The 13,106-nt window shown below is 42.3% G+C and overlaps 1 protein-coding gene across 1 annotated transcript; it reads left to right on the top strand.

Moving 5' to 3' along the window:
• The first annotated feature begins 9,304 nt into the window (after positions 1-9,304).
• Positions 9,305-9,871, top strand: LOC119649290. Its single transcript, XM_038051384.1, has 2 exons — positions 9,305-9,433; positions 9,491-9,871. The coding sequence occupies exons 1-2, from the start codon at positions 9,431-9,433 to the stop codon at positions 9,800-9,802; spliced, it is 315 nt and encodes a 104-aa protein (XP_037907312.1). The 5' UTR covers positions 9,305-9,430; the 3' UTR covers positions 9,803-9,871.
• Positions 9,872-13,106: the final 3,235 nt, after the last annotated feature.

The following is a 13,106-nucleotide window of genomic DNA, read 5'->3' as shown; positions in this document are numbered from 1 at the left end:
TATAACTGTTTACAATATTATCACAGCTTGAAGTTCCTTATTGAGTTCTTGTTTAAATGCAAAAACCAAGTGCTAGGTAAGGTGATAACCGCCACATTTCATAATTTTCAAGTAGTACCCATCTATTGGCTTCCTAAGTGACCAGCAATTTTGCTTTATTTAGTCCACTGTTGAGATATTAGTGTTAGTTAAGCCTTGAATGCCTTCGGCTTTACTTGTTATTCTGTTTTCTCGTATTTGTCTCTTTTGAGCAATATATGCGTAGATCATTCCTCTACCCCAAATAACGAAGAATTAAGATACGAACGAGGAATTCCAACGGGAATATGCTTATTCTTCTGAGGTGCACAAAGCTAAGGAAGGATGAGCATCTGAACTGCATGCTTGACAACTACGCAGCGTGGTTACTTTTATGTTACCAACCACAAGAGCTCCTCATTATGCCTCGGGCCTGCTTTGGGGTAGCAAGGAGCGTACATCTTATTCCTCTTTTCCTCCTAACTTCTCCAAAAAGGTTTCAATCCAGTAGACGATGGGAACTCGAGAAAAGGATGCTAACCTCATTGACCGCAAATCATGGTGAAATGTTCCTGAATAATATGATGAAATGGGGGAAAATCAGATGAGGTGTGCTTCGTTCGATCACGGCCACCACGTTCGCGAGAAGGCGCCAGATATGCGATCGGCCCATTTAATTTCATTCCAGTAGATGTGTTGAAAACTTGATTTCGTGAGATCAGGCCTGGCATGGATAGCCTTGCCTTCAAATGAGAATTTTCGGCCGACCCTGCTTTGCTGTCGATTAGAGTGCAAGCTGGCGCTTCAATTTATCTTTAGTAGCACTGCCTTAAAAATCCTTCCCTCTCACCCGTGATGTAGCCGACGGGGTATGATTTACCCAAAGGTTTGTCTAAAGGAGGTTTGCCAGGATGAGATTCCCCAAAAAATTTTGTTTGGCCGGTACCCAAACTTTAGTCTCTGAAGGTGGCATAATGTGCTTCCGTGTGCTAACTATGCTGTCAAAAAAGTCCGACTGGGTCAGTCCTTTAAGGATTGGATTATAATTCCAAAGAGTGTTTAGTTCGCTTTAAATTCGAATTAAAAGTTAAAGACCGATCAGGACCTGAGTCAATAATTTCTAGTCTCGTTCAGACGTTCGAGTTCAGAAAGAAGAGAGGAAACAGTCAAAAAAGCTAGTAATTTATAGACGTTAACAAGCAAGCGACCAGATGATGAAAGTGTATCCACGACATCTTTACGTCGCATGCAGGTCTAATAGCGCATTCCGATGAAATCCATATAACGCATTTAACGCCATGTTTCAGCCGAGATAATGCTACGTCGCTGATAGAACTCCAGCACTATTTTTTCTAGATGAAGCCAATTTCCCTTCAATTGAATTTCGAAAAACAAATAGTTTGAGTAGCCGTTTTTTTCTAGAAAAAACAGTGGCAATATGTGACCGTTTTTTTCCAACAAAGGCAATAATTTAGACCCTCACACGACACGGCTTCAAGAAGGTTCAGTATTCAATAAATCATTCATCATCATCATCAGCGGCGCAACAACCGATACCCGGTCTAGGCCTGCCTTAATAAGGAACTCCAGACATCCCGGTTTTGCGCCGGGGTCCACCATTTCGATATCCCTAAAAGCTGTGTCGCGTCCTGACCTACGCCATCACTCCATCTCAGGCCTTCTTTTCCTACCGTAGATATTGCTCTTATAGACTTTCCGAGCTGGATCATCCTCATCCATACGGATTAAGTGACCCGCCTACCGTAACCTGTTGAGCTGGATTTTATCCACAACCAGACGGTCGTGGTATCGCTCATAAATTTCGTCGCTATGTACTGCGAAATTCTTCGGAGGATTCTTCTCTCGGACGCAGCGAAGAGTTCGCAGTTTTTTTTGCTAAGCACACAAGTCTCCGAGGAATACATAAGGACTGGCAAGATGACTGTCTTATATAGTAAGACCTTTGGCCCTATGGTGACACGTTTCGAGCGAAACAGTTTTTGTAAACTGAAATAGGCTCTGTTTGTTATAGCTATTATCGGTTGTGATTTTCGACTCTAGATAGGAGAAATTTTCAACGGTCTCAAAGTTGTAGTCTCCTATTTTCATTGTTTTCGTTTGACTAGTGTGATTCGATCTTATTCGTTCTTTTGGTTTTTGCGCTGACGTTGACACCGTGTACTTCGTCTTGCCTTCATTAATGTGTAGCCCAAGATCTCGTGCCGCCTGTTTGATCTGACTGGAGGTAGACTGTACATCTTGGGTTGTTCTTCCCATGATATCGATATCGTCAGCAAAGGCCAGTAGCTGGGCGAATTTGAAGAGGATGGTGCCTCTCGCATTTATATCGGTATAGCGGATCACTTTCTCGAGGGCCAAGTTACAGAGAACGCATGATAGGCCATCCCCTTGTCTTAGACCGTTGTTGATCTGTGCAATTATAAATGGGATCCTTGTAGGAAAACTCATATCGCACCGAGGGGATTCTTTGCTTCGACCGAAGTCTTTCGACGAGTGTAGAACTGATAGAGCCTAGTTTGATGCAATAATCCAAAATAAAGACACATAGCATCGGAGGTGAAAGCAACAGCGAGTGGGTATCCGATTCGTCGTGGATCATTCTATCTGGAATGGAACATACGGATCCTACAACTGCCGTTCGTTGTGATCGACGTATCAACGACGTATCTTCTGTCTTGTCACTCTCTATGGTTCTGAGTGTTGGCCGACCATAAAAGACGATGTGGTAATGGAGACGAAGATGCTGCATTGGACTAGTAGCATGGAACTTTTCGATCACATTCGAAATGAGGATATCCGCGATCGGCATGGGGTTGCACCGATCGTAAACAAATTGAGAGAGAGAAGTCTTCGATGGTATGGTCATGTAATTCGTGTTAAAGGGAATTCACTTGCCAAGATAGGTCTGAACATCGAAGTCGATGTTAAAGGACCAAAAGGTCGGCCGAAACAACACTGGCCTAATACGTTGGATGGCAATTTAAAGGTCTCACGACTACACCCAGGTCAGGCGTTTGATAAAATAAACTGGCGCAACCGATTGCAACGAGTCGACCGCTTGTACATGGGGCAAAGGCTAAAGAAAAAGAAGAAGGCTCTAAAATCTTTTAATTCCACGCCAGCGTCCAGCAGGTATTTTTATTGAGTTTAATTTTTTTTCATATTTGGTTCCATAACTTTCTTAAACTTTCAGGAATATCGTATTCTAGAGAGATGGCGACAGAAGCGCGAAAGGACTCTCTCACATCGGCGAGTCTGGTTGGCACAGTAGCATACAAGTCCGTGACGACAAGATACTTCAATGCAGCCCTAGTTGGGTGCTGTAAAACCTTCAACACACCTTCAACTGGTCAACTTTATTGACTTTTCTATTTAATTTTCCTGGTATGGCTCTACCGTAGCGGTTGACCATCAGCAAATCGCATGGCCGTTCTACCGAATCAGAATATTTATGTTCGTTACAATCTGCAGGAAAGCTAGAAATGCAGTGATTACTAAAGATAATGAAATGCAATGTTGATGCAATGTCCTGATTACAAAAGGCGCAATTTTTGTTGTCAGAACTAGTCTAGTTACGTGACGAACAAATCGTTATGCTAAATTTTGTTCCCCTGTCCTTTCCCCAGCAACCACGGCCTTAGTAGTTTACGGCATCAAAACGGGGCACCATAGTACAAATTTGTCTGCCAGGAATGGTCAATTATACCTACCTTTAGAACTTAAAGCTTACTTGACTAGCATTTCCTTAAAAAAGACGAAGACGACAAACGGTGTCGTCAATAATAGAGACACTCATCTGAAAATGCCTCACCTCTAAATTAAGAGTAGTGTAATCGACAGCGGTTACATATCGATCTAACAAAAAACAAAAGATCCAACAAAAGTCTAGCTCTTGGATAGCTTAGGTTTGAACTATGGCGCTGTAATGTTTCGGTCCCTTTGCTGCCAGGGCACAGGGTGAGGCAGCTTTTGACGGTTTGTATCTGCCCTGCACAAAAATATTACTCATCTTCGTCTTTTTCGAATTTTTCGGTGCTAAACCCATAAAGAGGAGTTCATGGACCAAAAAAAGTGAAAAGAAATAGCTCTCCAATTGGCACGGTCCAATATCAAAGACCCCTGGTTTTTCAAACAAAAATTAAGCATCTTTGTGCCAACATGATAATGAGGACCTAAAACTATAGCAACGCCGGTTCCTTCAATCTGAGTGATATGGGCAGGGGGGTTTAGGGAAGACACCATTTCCTTGTGAGGAATCATTTAGTGAAAAATAGTGTTGGCTAATTTTCAAGAAAATTTGAAATCATATCAAGCTTTTCATACTTGGCCTGACAAGCAAAGAGAGGCAGGTTATTTTTTTCCCAAATTGATAGTATCTTATCAACAACCGTTAATATCGATTGTATCCGAGTTAAGTTCAGTGTACTCGAGCGTCCAAAAATGTCCTTACAATGCCATATTTCCTGATGTCGTGGCGATAAACAAGTTTTAGCTTGTAATGAACTATTTTGGATTAGGGAGGTCAAACAGCCATCCTCAATGGGCGAAGACGACCTAGAGCTATCCCAAAATCCCAAACCCCACTTTAATATTAAATACATTAACTACAATTGGGTAAAGATACAGTCCAGGCAATACTCCTTCTTCTTCTTTTCCTTCAGCCTTTGTCCCGGTCACTAGCAAGATTGGCTCTTCGCGATTCGGTTTCGCCATTTTATTTTCTCAAATGCCTGATCTGGATGCAATAGTGAGGCTTTCAAAACCCCATCCAGCGTATCAAACCACCGTTGCTTTGGCCCACCTTTTGGTCGTTTACCATCGACTTCGATGTTCAGACAAATCTTGGCAAATGAATTCTTGTTAGCGCGAATTACGTCACTATATCGTCGACGACGCCTCTCTCGTAGTTTTTCCACGAACGGTGCAACTCCATATCGGCCGATGATATCCTAATTTCTGATATAATCAAAATGTGTCATGCCGCTATTCCAACGCAATATCTTCGCCACCATTACCGCAAGACGCAGTTCGTTGTCATTTATAGTCAGCCAATACCCAGAACCATAGAGGACGGATGAAATTGCGGTAAATTTTAGATTTGAGATACGTCGATCACAATGAAAAAAATCAATTTTATTCAGATTCAATCTGAACGTGTTGCATAGGGCGATCATTCCATTTTTGGACAAGTTGCTCGAGATTATTTTTGCCATTAGATGCTAGCAAAACATTATCTGCATAAAGCAGTGTATAGGGCCCTGGACTTTGGATGTCCCGTGTGACACTGTCCATAACAAGAACAAAGAGGAGTGGTGAAAGGGCGCTTTCTTGATAAACACCAACATAGACACCCGCCAGACTCAGAATGTTGCTTTTCGGATCGTGGTAGAGCAATTAAATCCAGCGCACAAATTCTTCTGGCAACAAGTGTTGTCCTAGAGAATACCAGATGAGTTCGAGTGGCACAGGGTCAAACACTTTCTCTAGATTCAGAAATGTAAAATACAGGGGCCGATGCTTCTCGCGCTGTTTCTCCATGAGTAATCGGGCAGCGTGTATTGCGTCAGTAGTTCCTCAGTTCTTGACAATTCCAGCTTGACTCACGCCTATTTCAACGGTCTCGCAAATACGGGCGGTAATTTGAACATTCTGCTGGACTACCTTTCTGGAACAGTGGTAATTTCTTGCCAGTCAGATGGTGTTCTACTTTCCTGAATAACCTAATTAAAGAACTCACTGAGTCACCGTGTTGGTTCCGAGCTTCCAGAGTTCATGTGCGATGTCTTCAGGTTCTGTTGCTCTCGCCGGTTTCATTCGTTTTATTGCCTCCTCGACTTCAATTGCGTTGACAAGTGGAACTGCTCCAAATGTCGGCAATGATTGTGGAAGTGGAGGATGAGCAAATTCTTCGGTTGAAATCTGCTCGAAATGTTCTCGCAATCTATCCGTCGCGCCTCGACCGTTCGTAAGCAAAATACCTTTCTTGTCATTAGTGGAACAGAAGTGTTCGATATCCTGTGCGCATTCATTTCGGCTTTTGGCAAGTCGATACAGACCTCTCTCGCCATCCTGAGTGTCCAGTTTATCATAAAGATTTTTGAAATGGTCCGCTCGGGTGACAGCGATCGCTTTCTTTGCTTCCCAGTTGGCATTCTTATAAATTTGCCGATTGGCGAGCGTTTTATCGTCGCGAAACTTGTGGTAGAGGCATTTATTTTCACTAACGTTCATTTCATCAACGTCACTCTAAAGGCAAGTATCTTGGTTGATTTACCGCTTACTTGGCTTGGTGACCCCGAGGGTTGCAGAGGCCGCTTTGTGGTTCGTTTCTTTCATTTGGTTCAGCGATTCTCTATTCATAAGTACAAGGTTATGAGTGTCGCCAAAGTCGATTATACGCTCGCCACCCCCATTGCGTTCCAAACCCCTTTCTCCCGTGGCACCTGCTACCAATCTGTCTTTTCACCCACATGACCATTTAGGTTACCGGCAATGATGATATAATTGTCAAAAAGCACGTTACATGCATACGCGGTGAAGAAGTGAATAGTGCGATCAGCTGATATAATGGTGAGTTTCATCAGCCGGTCATCAAATCGTTCGACTTTTTTAATCGCATCACGGAAACCCTCTTAAATAGCAATGCCAAAACCGTATTCAGTGTGTGGACTACCAAAATAGAGAAATTTGTAGCCATTTTTGCCGCATTTGCGTTCAATGTCGCAGCTTGTGGCACCACGCTATGGGGTTTTTGCAAAGCGCTAATATCAACGTGCCTTTTCCGACAGTTGGGAGTTCCTCGATCTTTCCAGTTAGGATGCCAACATTTAGCGTACAGACACATATTTGTTTTGATCGGATTAACTTACTTACGTCCTGACGCCATTCATGTGTCAAGAACCCTTGCCCATTCCTCCACAAGACCGGGGCCCGTCCTGACGCGTCGACTGAGGTGAACGCTCCAGTATTTTTCGGAGGCTTGTTACACGATCTGATCATGTTGTTTCTAACGAAGTTTGATGTATTTTCTTGGTCAGCCTGTCTCGGAACATATCACCAAGAAGGATCAGGTAGGATTGAGTATAGCGCAATAACTCCAACTATACTTTATTTATCTCTTTCCTTGATCTCAGAATTTCATCTTTGTTTCACTGAGGATAGTACAAATTACGTTGCCTCAAACATCTCTCCTTTACCTAGGCTTGGGACCAGCGTACTATGTTAACAGCACGGTGGAATTCTAGATAACACTCCTTCGCGAATAATATTTCTTCGAAATCGTACATCACTTCACAAAAATCGAAAAGAAAATCAGCAAAATCCTTGGAATTGAAATAGCATATCGTCTAAGTCTTATACAAAACTCTCCTAAAACTATTAGTAATTTCCCAAGGGCCTACCCTCGATGTCACACAAATTCCAGCGAAATTGGGGCAGGAAAGAAACTCGGCGCTGTTAATAGCCTTTTTGCGATTCAAATTTTCCAATTGACAAAATTTTGTACTTTAACCATGTTCGGTTGTTTACTTTGCTAGTTTTCAGGCTACGAAATCCAGCAAAATTCAGAGAAAACTGCGCGAAACAATTAACTGCGGGAAAGTGATCCGAACTGCAATATCGTTAGATAAATTTCCTTGACTGAAAAAGGAAAAACAATCCTCCCGTTCAATGTGCATCCGTTACGAAAAACTCACGTTCTCCTTTCTAATGTGACATCCCTAGAAATCCGAGAGCTCAACTTCACAAATGATGGTGACCTGACTGCTCCTTAGCGATCCGAAATAAATATCTGCTTTTACAGCAATTTTGCGGTTTTGATCCGTCCGGATAATGTTCACTGGATCTAACCAATCTTTCTCCTCTCAGTGAAGATATCTAAAAGAAATAGGAGATGTTTGCAAAGTAGACACAAATAGAAAATGCGTCCGAAATGGCAACCTGTCAATAAAATCCCGCGATTGCGATCCACTTCTTTCAGTCCCAAGCGATCAAAATTCACAAAGAACAGCACAACTGTCAGCTCATATTCACTTCCAGCAAATGACCTCCTTTGCCCATCAGCTGTCTCTCGATCAGCCGGTCCCTCTAAACTTGGCCTTGAATTTCTCGCTAATCGGTAGAAATACCGCGTAGTTGTACTTAGAAAAACATATCAGTGTTCTTTTCATCACTAGATAATGGAATTATATTCTAAGAGAGTTCAATAAAAATTCCCTGATTGTTCGAGAAATTTTCGGAACAACTCCTCCTACTTTCCGAGAAACTTCTCCCATTCAAGATTATCGCCTTCTTTGGGGAAACTCTTTTATAATTCTGCTTTTCCTATTTTTTCCTCTTCTACACAAGCTTCTCTCTAGCAACCTTGGTCCGAAATCGGCTAGGAACCAAATATTAAATCCGAATGGCATCTAAGTAATTTGGTCTGATTTCTCAGCTCCCCGTTCTTCTACCAAAAAGAAGTGTATCTTCAATATTCATGAAACTAGTAGAACTGAATTGAAGGTAAGTTGTTCTAGATAGGAATTCGCAATACACAACAGCTGACAACTTGCTTTGTGGCAAAAAAAAAAGATTGAAAAGTTTAGGTCATCTAAACGCCGCGAAAAATTTACTTCCTGTTAGTTTTTAACTGGCCAATCTTTACCGCTCTTACTTTAGAGTAGAATAACTTGCTGGTCATGTATCTCTAATATTTTTATCGTATTCGTTGAATACCTTTTGATAAAAATAAAATTCAAATTAATATCGATCATAGGAATGCAGAGATTCTAATAAGATACTTCGTTTCTGGGTGATATCATTTTCAACGGAAATTCTTATATTCTAGCATTGGGGGCTATCTCTATTTGCTCCTTGTGACATCGTGTTTCGAACATTTTATTCGATAATAACGCTTGCTGACATGCGAAGATGTTCAGATATCAAAAGACTTGTAATTATTATAACATATCCTTTCTAGATTGATGTAATTACATAATATTTCCTTATTTTAAATTGTTATTATTGTCAAATTAAGCACATACGTATGTTGGTCATACGTGAAGTATGTGCCTAATTTTAGTTGGAATTCTTCAAGCATTAATACCCAAAATTCTATTTAGTTAAGGTAGCATTAGTAACTTATGCATCTGCTTCGCAAGGAATAAACACTTTTCTTGCATTTCCAGCCCACGAGATGTTATTGCATGACAATACAACCCGCTATGATGCAATAGTTCACTGATTCCGCATCATAAGCAGTATGGATTGTATGTACATACTAGATGGCAACCGGTTGGCAAACTCTAGTTGCAGCGAATTTGGAGAAAGTATCCTATAAATACTGTGATGATACAACGAATTGGTATCAGTTAGAATTTGGTTCATCTGAGTATATCAAACTAAAGTCAAAATGGTAAATTCACCACGGTATTTTGTAAAGCTGAATTTCCTATAACATTTTTAATTTCAGGAATTCGCTATTGTTGTCCTCGCTGTTGTGGCTGCTGCTTCAGCTAGCCCAGTTTTACCTCTGGTTAGCAGTTACAGTTCACTCGGGGTTGCTCCAGGCTTGACCACTATTACTGCTACCCCGATTGCTCCAGCAGTTGGTATTGCTCCACTTGGTACCCTCAGCCCACTCTCTTCCAGCATCGCACTTTCAACCCCCATTATTAAGAGTGGAATTATTGGTGCTCCAGCTGTCGCTCCATTGGGTCTTGGTCTCAATGCTTGGGGATCACCTCTTGCTGTTGACTTGTGGAAGAAGAAACGTGCTCAATAAATTATTTATAATCGTTGTTACTGGCCATTTTGTGTGTGAATATATTGATTTGAAAATTTGAGAAGCAAATTTACTTGGTTTTACTCACTTGTACTCTAGTTTAAGGAAAGTTAAAAAAAACCCTTTACTGCCTCAGCTTTAAAAATGATCGCCAGGGATCACCCTATGATCTTAGCGTTTGCAGATATACTAAGAAGGATGAAAAATTACGTCTATGCTACAGATCTAGGGTGGAATGTTAGCAAGACCGTAAGGAACAGAAAAGAGGATCTCATGCAGGAGGCGAATAGGTTCGGCGTCAACAAAGTAGAAGGTTTTAAAGAGGCAGCGGACGAACCAGCCCGGAAGGGAGCAGGGCCGCCTTTGCACAGGCCGGAAACCTTCTGTGGAATCGGAAACGGTTTCATGGTTCTGACTATAAGAAATGAAGAGGAACGGTTGAGGGAACTATACTGGGCGGTCCTACCAGGGATGGAGCAGTCTAGGATGCTTATTGACGGATACGAACCCATGCGCACAAAGGATTCATTAAACCTCGCCAAAAACAACTTCCGAATCATAGTGGGAGTTCTCACTGGTCATTGTCGGATGAACTATCACCTAGAGAAGCTAAGGATATCTACCCACATTGCATGCAGGTTTTGTGAGGAGTATGACGAAACCTCTCTACACATCCTGGGACAGTGTCCGGCACTTGTGCAAAGTAGGTCGAGGCATCTGGGAGAACACTTAATACCAGATGCAAAGCTGAAAGATTTAGAAGTAGGGAACACACTATAGCTACCTGAAGGTTATAGGCCTGCTTGAGATACTATGATCAATAGGTACACTATAACCAGTAAAAGGGGCACAATAGTTCTTTAAGGACGCGGTGCGACTTTCCCTTAACACAATAATAATATGTAGAAAGTTTCAGCAGCACGAAATCTCTAGCAGTGCAATTGCTCTCACGAAATCACTTGTAACACAAAAATCTTCACTGCCTCTGAAGAGCAATTAAAGTTGCAAGACTTATAGGAGGCATCTATTCTCAGCTTCAGAAAGATGTATGGGGACATGAAGTTAGCCACCAGCCATCTATGCAAGTGACTACAATAAAAAAACCATAAAATACCTATCCACAACTTTGGGTAGGGCAGACAAGGTTACGTGGTGGGCGCGCGACTGTTAACCCAGACAGGAGTGTACAACTGGCCCAAACATCACGTTTTCTGCGTTTGAGGATATACGGGATAGGCAGGTCTGGGGGGAAAGTCAATACTAATCGCTGGTGACTTTAATACGTTGGCTGGAACATGGAGAAGTTCGTGGCAGAATATAACCGAGAGTTGTTTTTGGAGCCAGCGTGTAGTTAGGAATTTGGATGAAGCATGACATCAAGCTAATCACTGACTTGGGTGGAAATGCAATGCGCAGAATCGATGTCATGCTCTACAGCTATTTAGCAAAATGCTTATGTATAATACGTATATACCTCATATATTAACCAGTCATTTCAGTGAGGAAATTAGAAGCTTAAACTTGCCAGCTAGTTGATGTGCCGAGCAGTCCTCGGTGACCAGCTTTGTGTGCTCCATCTGTACATGTATCGTCGGTTTCAGAACCAGGTCGTCGATATTCGGGGTGGCTCTCCGTTGCCGACCGTAAAAGTCGTTGTCGATGGCCATTGCGTGATCGTCCCCGTTCGCTGTTCGTCCAAGATGAAGGAAGGAAGCCACAGTCCACTCGAAGGACGCTAGTGGCAACAGTGTTGTGCCAGCAGACTGCGTTAGTTACCACATGATGTTAACGCCCATTACATATACTGGAGAAGTTCCAATATCAACGCGAGAGGATCGAGACTAGTAAGTCACCTGGCAGGAGCTGATCTGCAATTTGGGTAATGAACCCACTTTTTTCAATGTGGTTAGGCGAGAGGTCATGGACATGATGATGAAATCCCCTGACAATGCTCTGGCCGGGACCCAACATTATGGCTTAGCGAATTCTGACTGGGAAGAAAATACCACAGTTCCAATATGGAAAAAGGAACGTAGTCCAGCAGAATGTTCAAATTAACGTCCGATCCGGTTACTTTTCCATACTATGAAGGTTTTTGAACGCAATCTTCAAAACCGTACTCGCGAAATCGTTGAAATAACTGTGAATCAAGCCGGATTTGTCAAAAACTGCAGAACTACCGTCGCAATACACGCTGCACGGTTACTCTTGGAGAAACACCGTGAGAAGCATTGCATTGCATTTCTGAATCTGGCTGTGCAACACGAACTCATTTGGTATGCTCTACGACAACACTTAGTGGCAGAAGAACTCGTGCACTGGGTTCAATTGCTCTATCACGATCCGAAAAGTAAAGTTCGAAGTATGGCGGGTGTATCAAAACCGCTTCGTGTCTCTGCTGGTGTCCGCCAGGAAGCACCCTCTCACCACCCCTCTTCGTTCTTGTTATGTACACCGTTACACGGGACATCCAATGTCTTGCACCCTATACATTGCTTTATGCAGATGATGTTTTCCTAGTGTCCAATAGCAAAACTGATCTGTAGCAACTTGTCCAAAAATGGAATGATCGCCTCATGCAACATGGTCTCAGATTGAATCTGAATAAAACTGAGTTTTTGACGGCCGACTCCCATGAAACACGCAAAATCACTATCAGCGATAGTGACCTACCCAGAATTGAGCGACTTAAATATCTCAGATCAATGCTATCAGTCAATGGGGAACTGCGTTCTGAAATTGCTTCACGCATTAACACAACCTGGATGAAGTGACGTTTCTCACAACTGGCGTTCTTTAAAAAATATAAGGCAAAGACGGCTTTACGGAGTCTTACCAGCGCATAGGCAAATCGTCAGACGCTGCTTCACCTCTGCCCTGAGAGCAGCGTGATCGAAGCGGTTCGCAATCTTCAAAAAAAAAAAAAATATGGTGTTCTTTGTGATCGACGTATCAATGAAGGTCTCAAATCTAAAATTTTACCGCAATGTCGTCCGTCATGTCGATCCTTATGGTTTTGAGTGTTGGCCGACTATAAAAGGCAATGAACGACATCTTGCGGTAATGGAGACGAAAAAGTTGCGTTGGACTAGTGACGTGGCACGCTTTGATCACATCCGAAAAGAGGATGTTCGCGATCGATATGGGGTAACATCAATCGTGAAGTAACTACGGGAGAGGTGTTTTCGATGATATAATCACGTAATTAGCGCTAACGAGAATTCTCTTGCCAAGATTGGTGTAAACATCGAAGTCGATGGTAAACGGAAAAAATGTTGGCCGAAACAACGGTGGTTTGATACGC

Source organism: Hermetia illucens, chromosome 2, assembly GCF_905115235.1.
Source record: "Hermetia illucens chromosome 2, iHerIll2.2.curated.20191125, whole genome shotgun sequence".
Taxonomy (NCBI): domain Eukaryota; kingdom Metazoa; phylum Arthropoda; class Insecta; order Diptera; family Stratiomyidae; genus Hermetia; species Hermetia illucens.
This window is presented reverse-complemented; position numbering and strand designations above follow the sequence as displayed.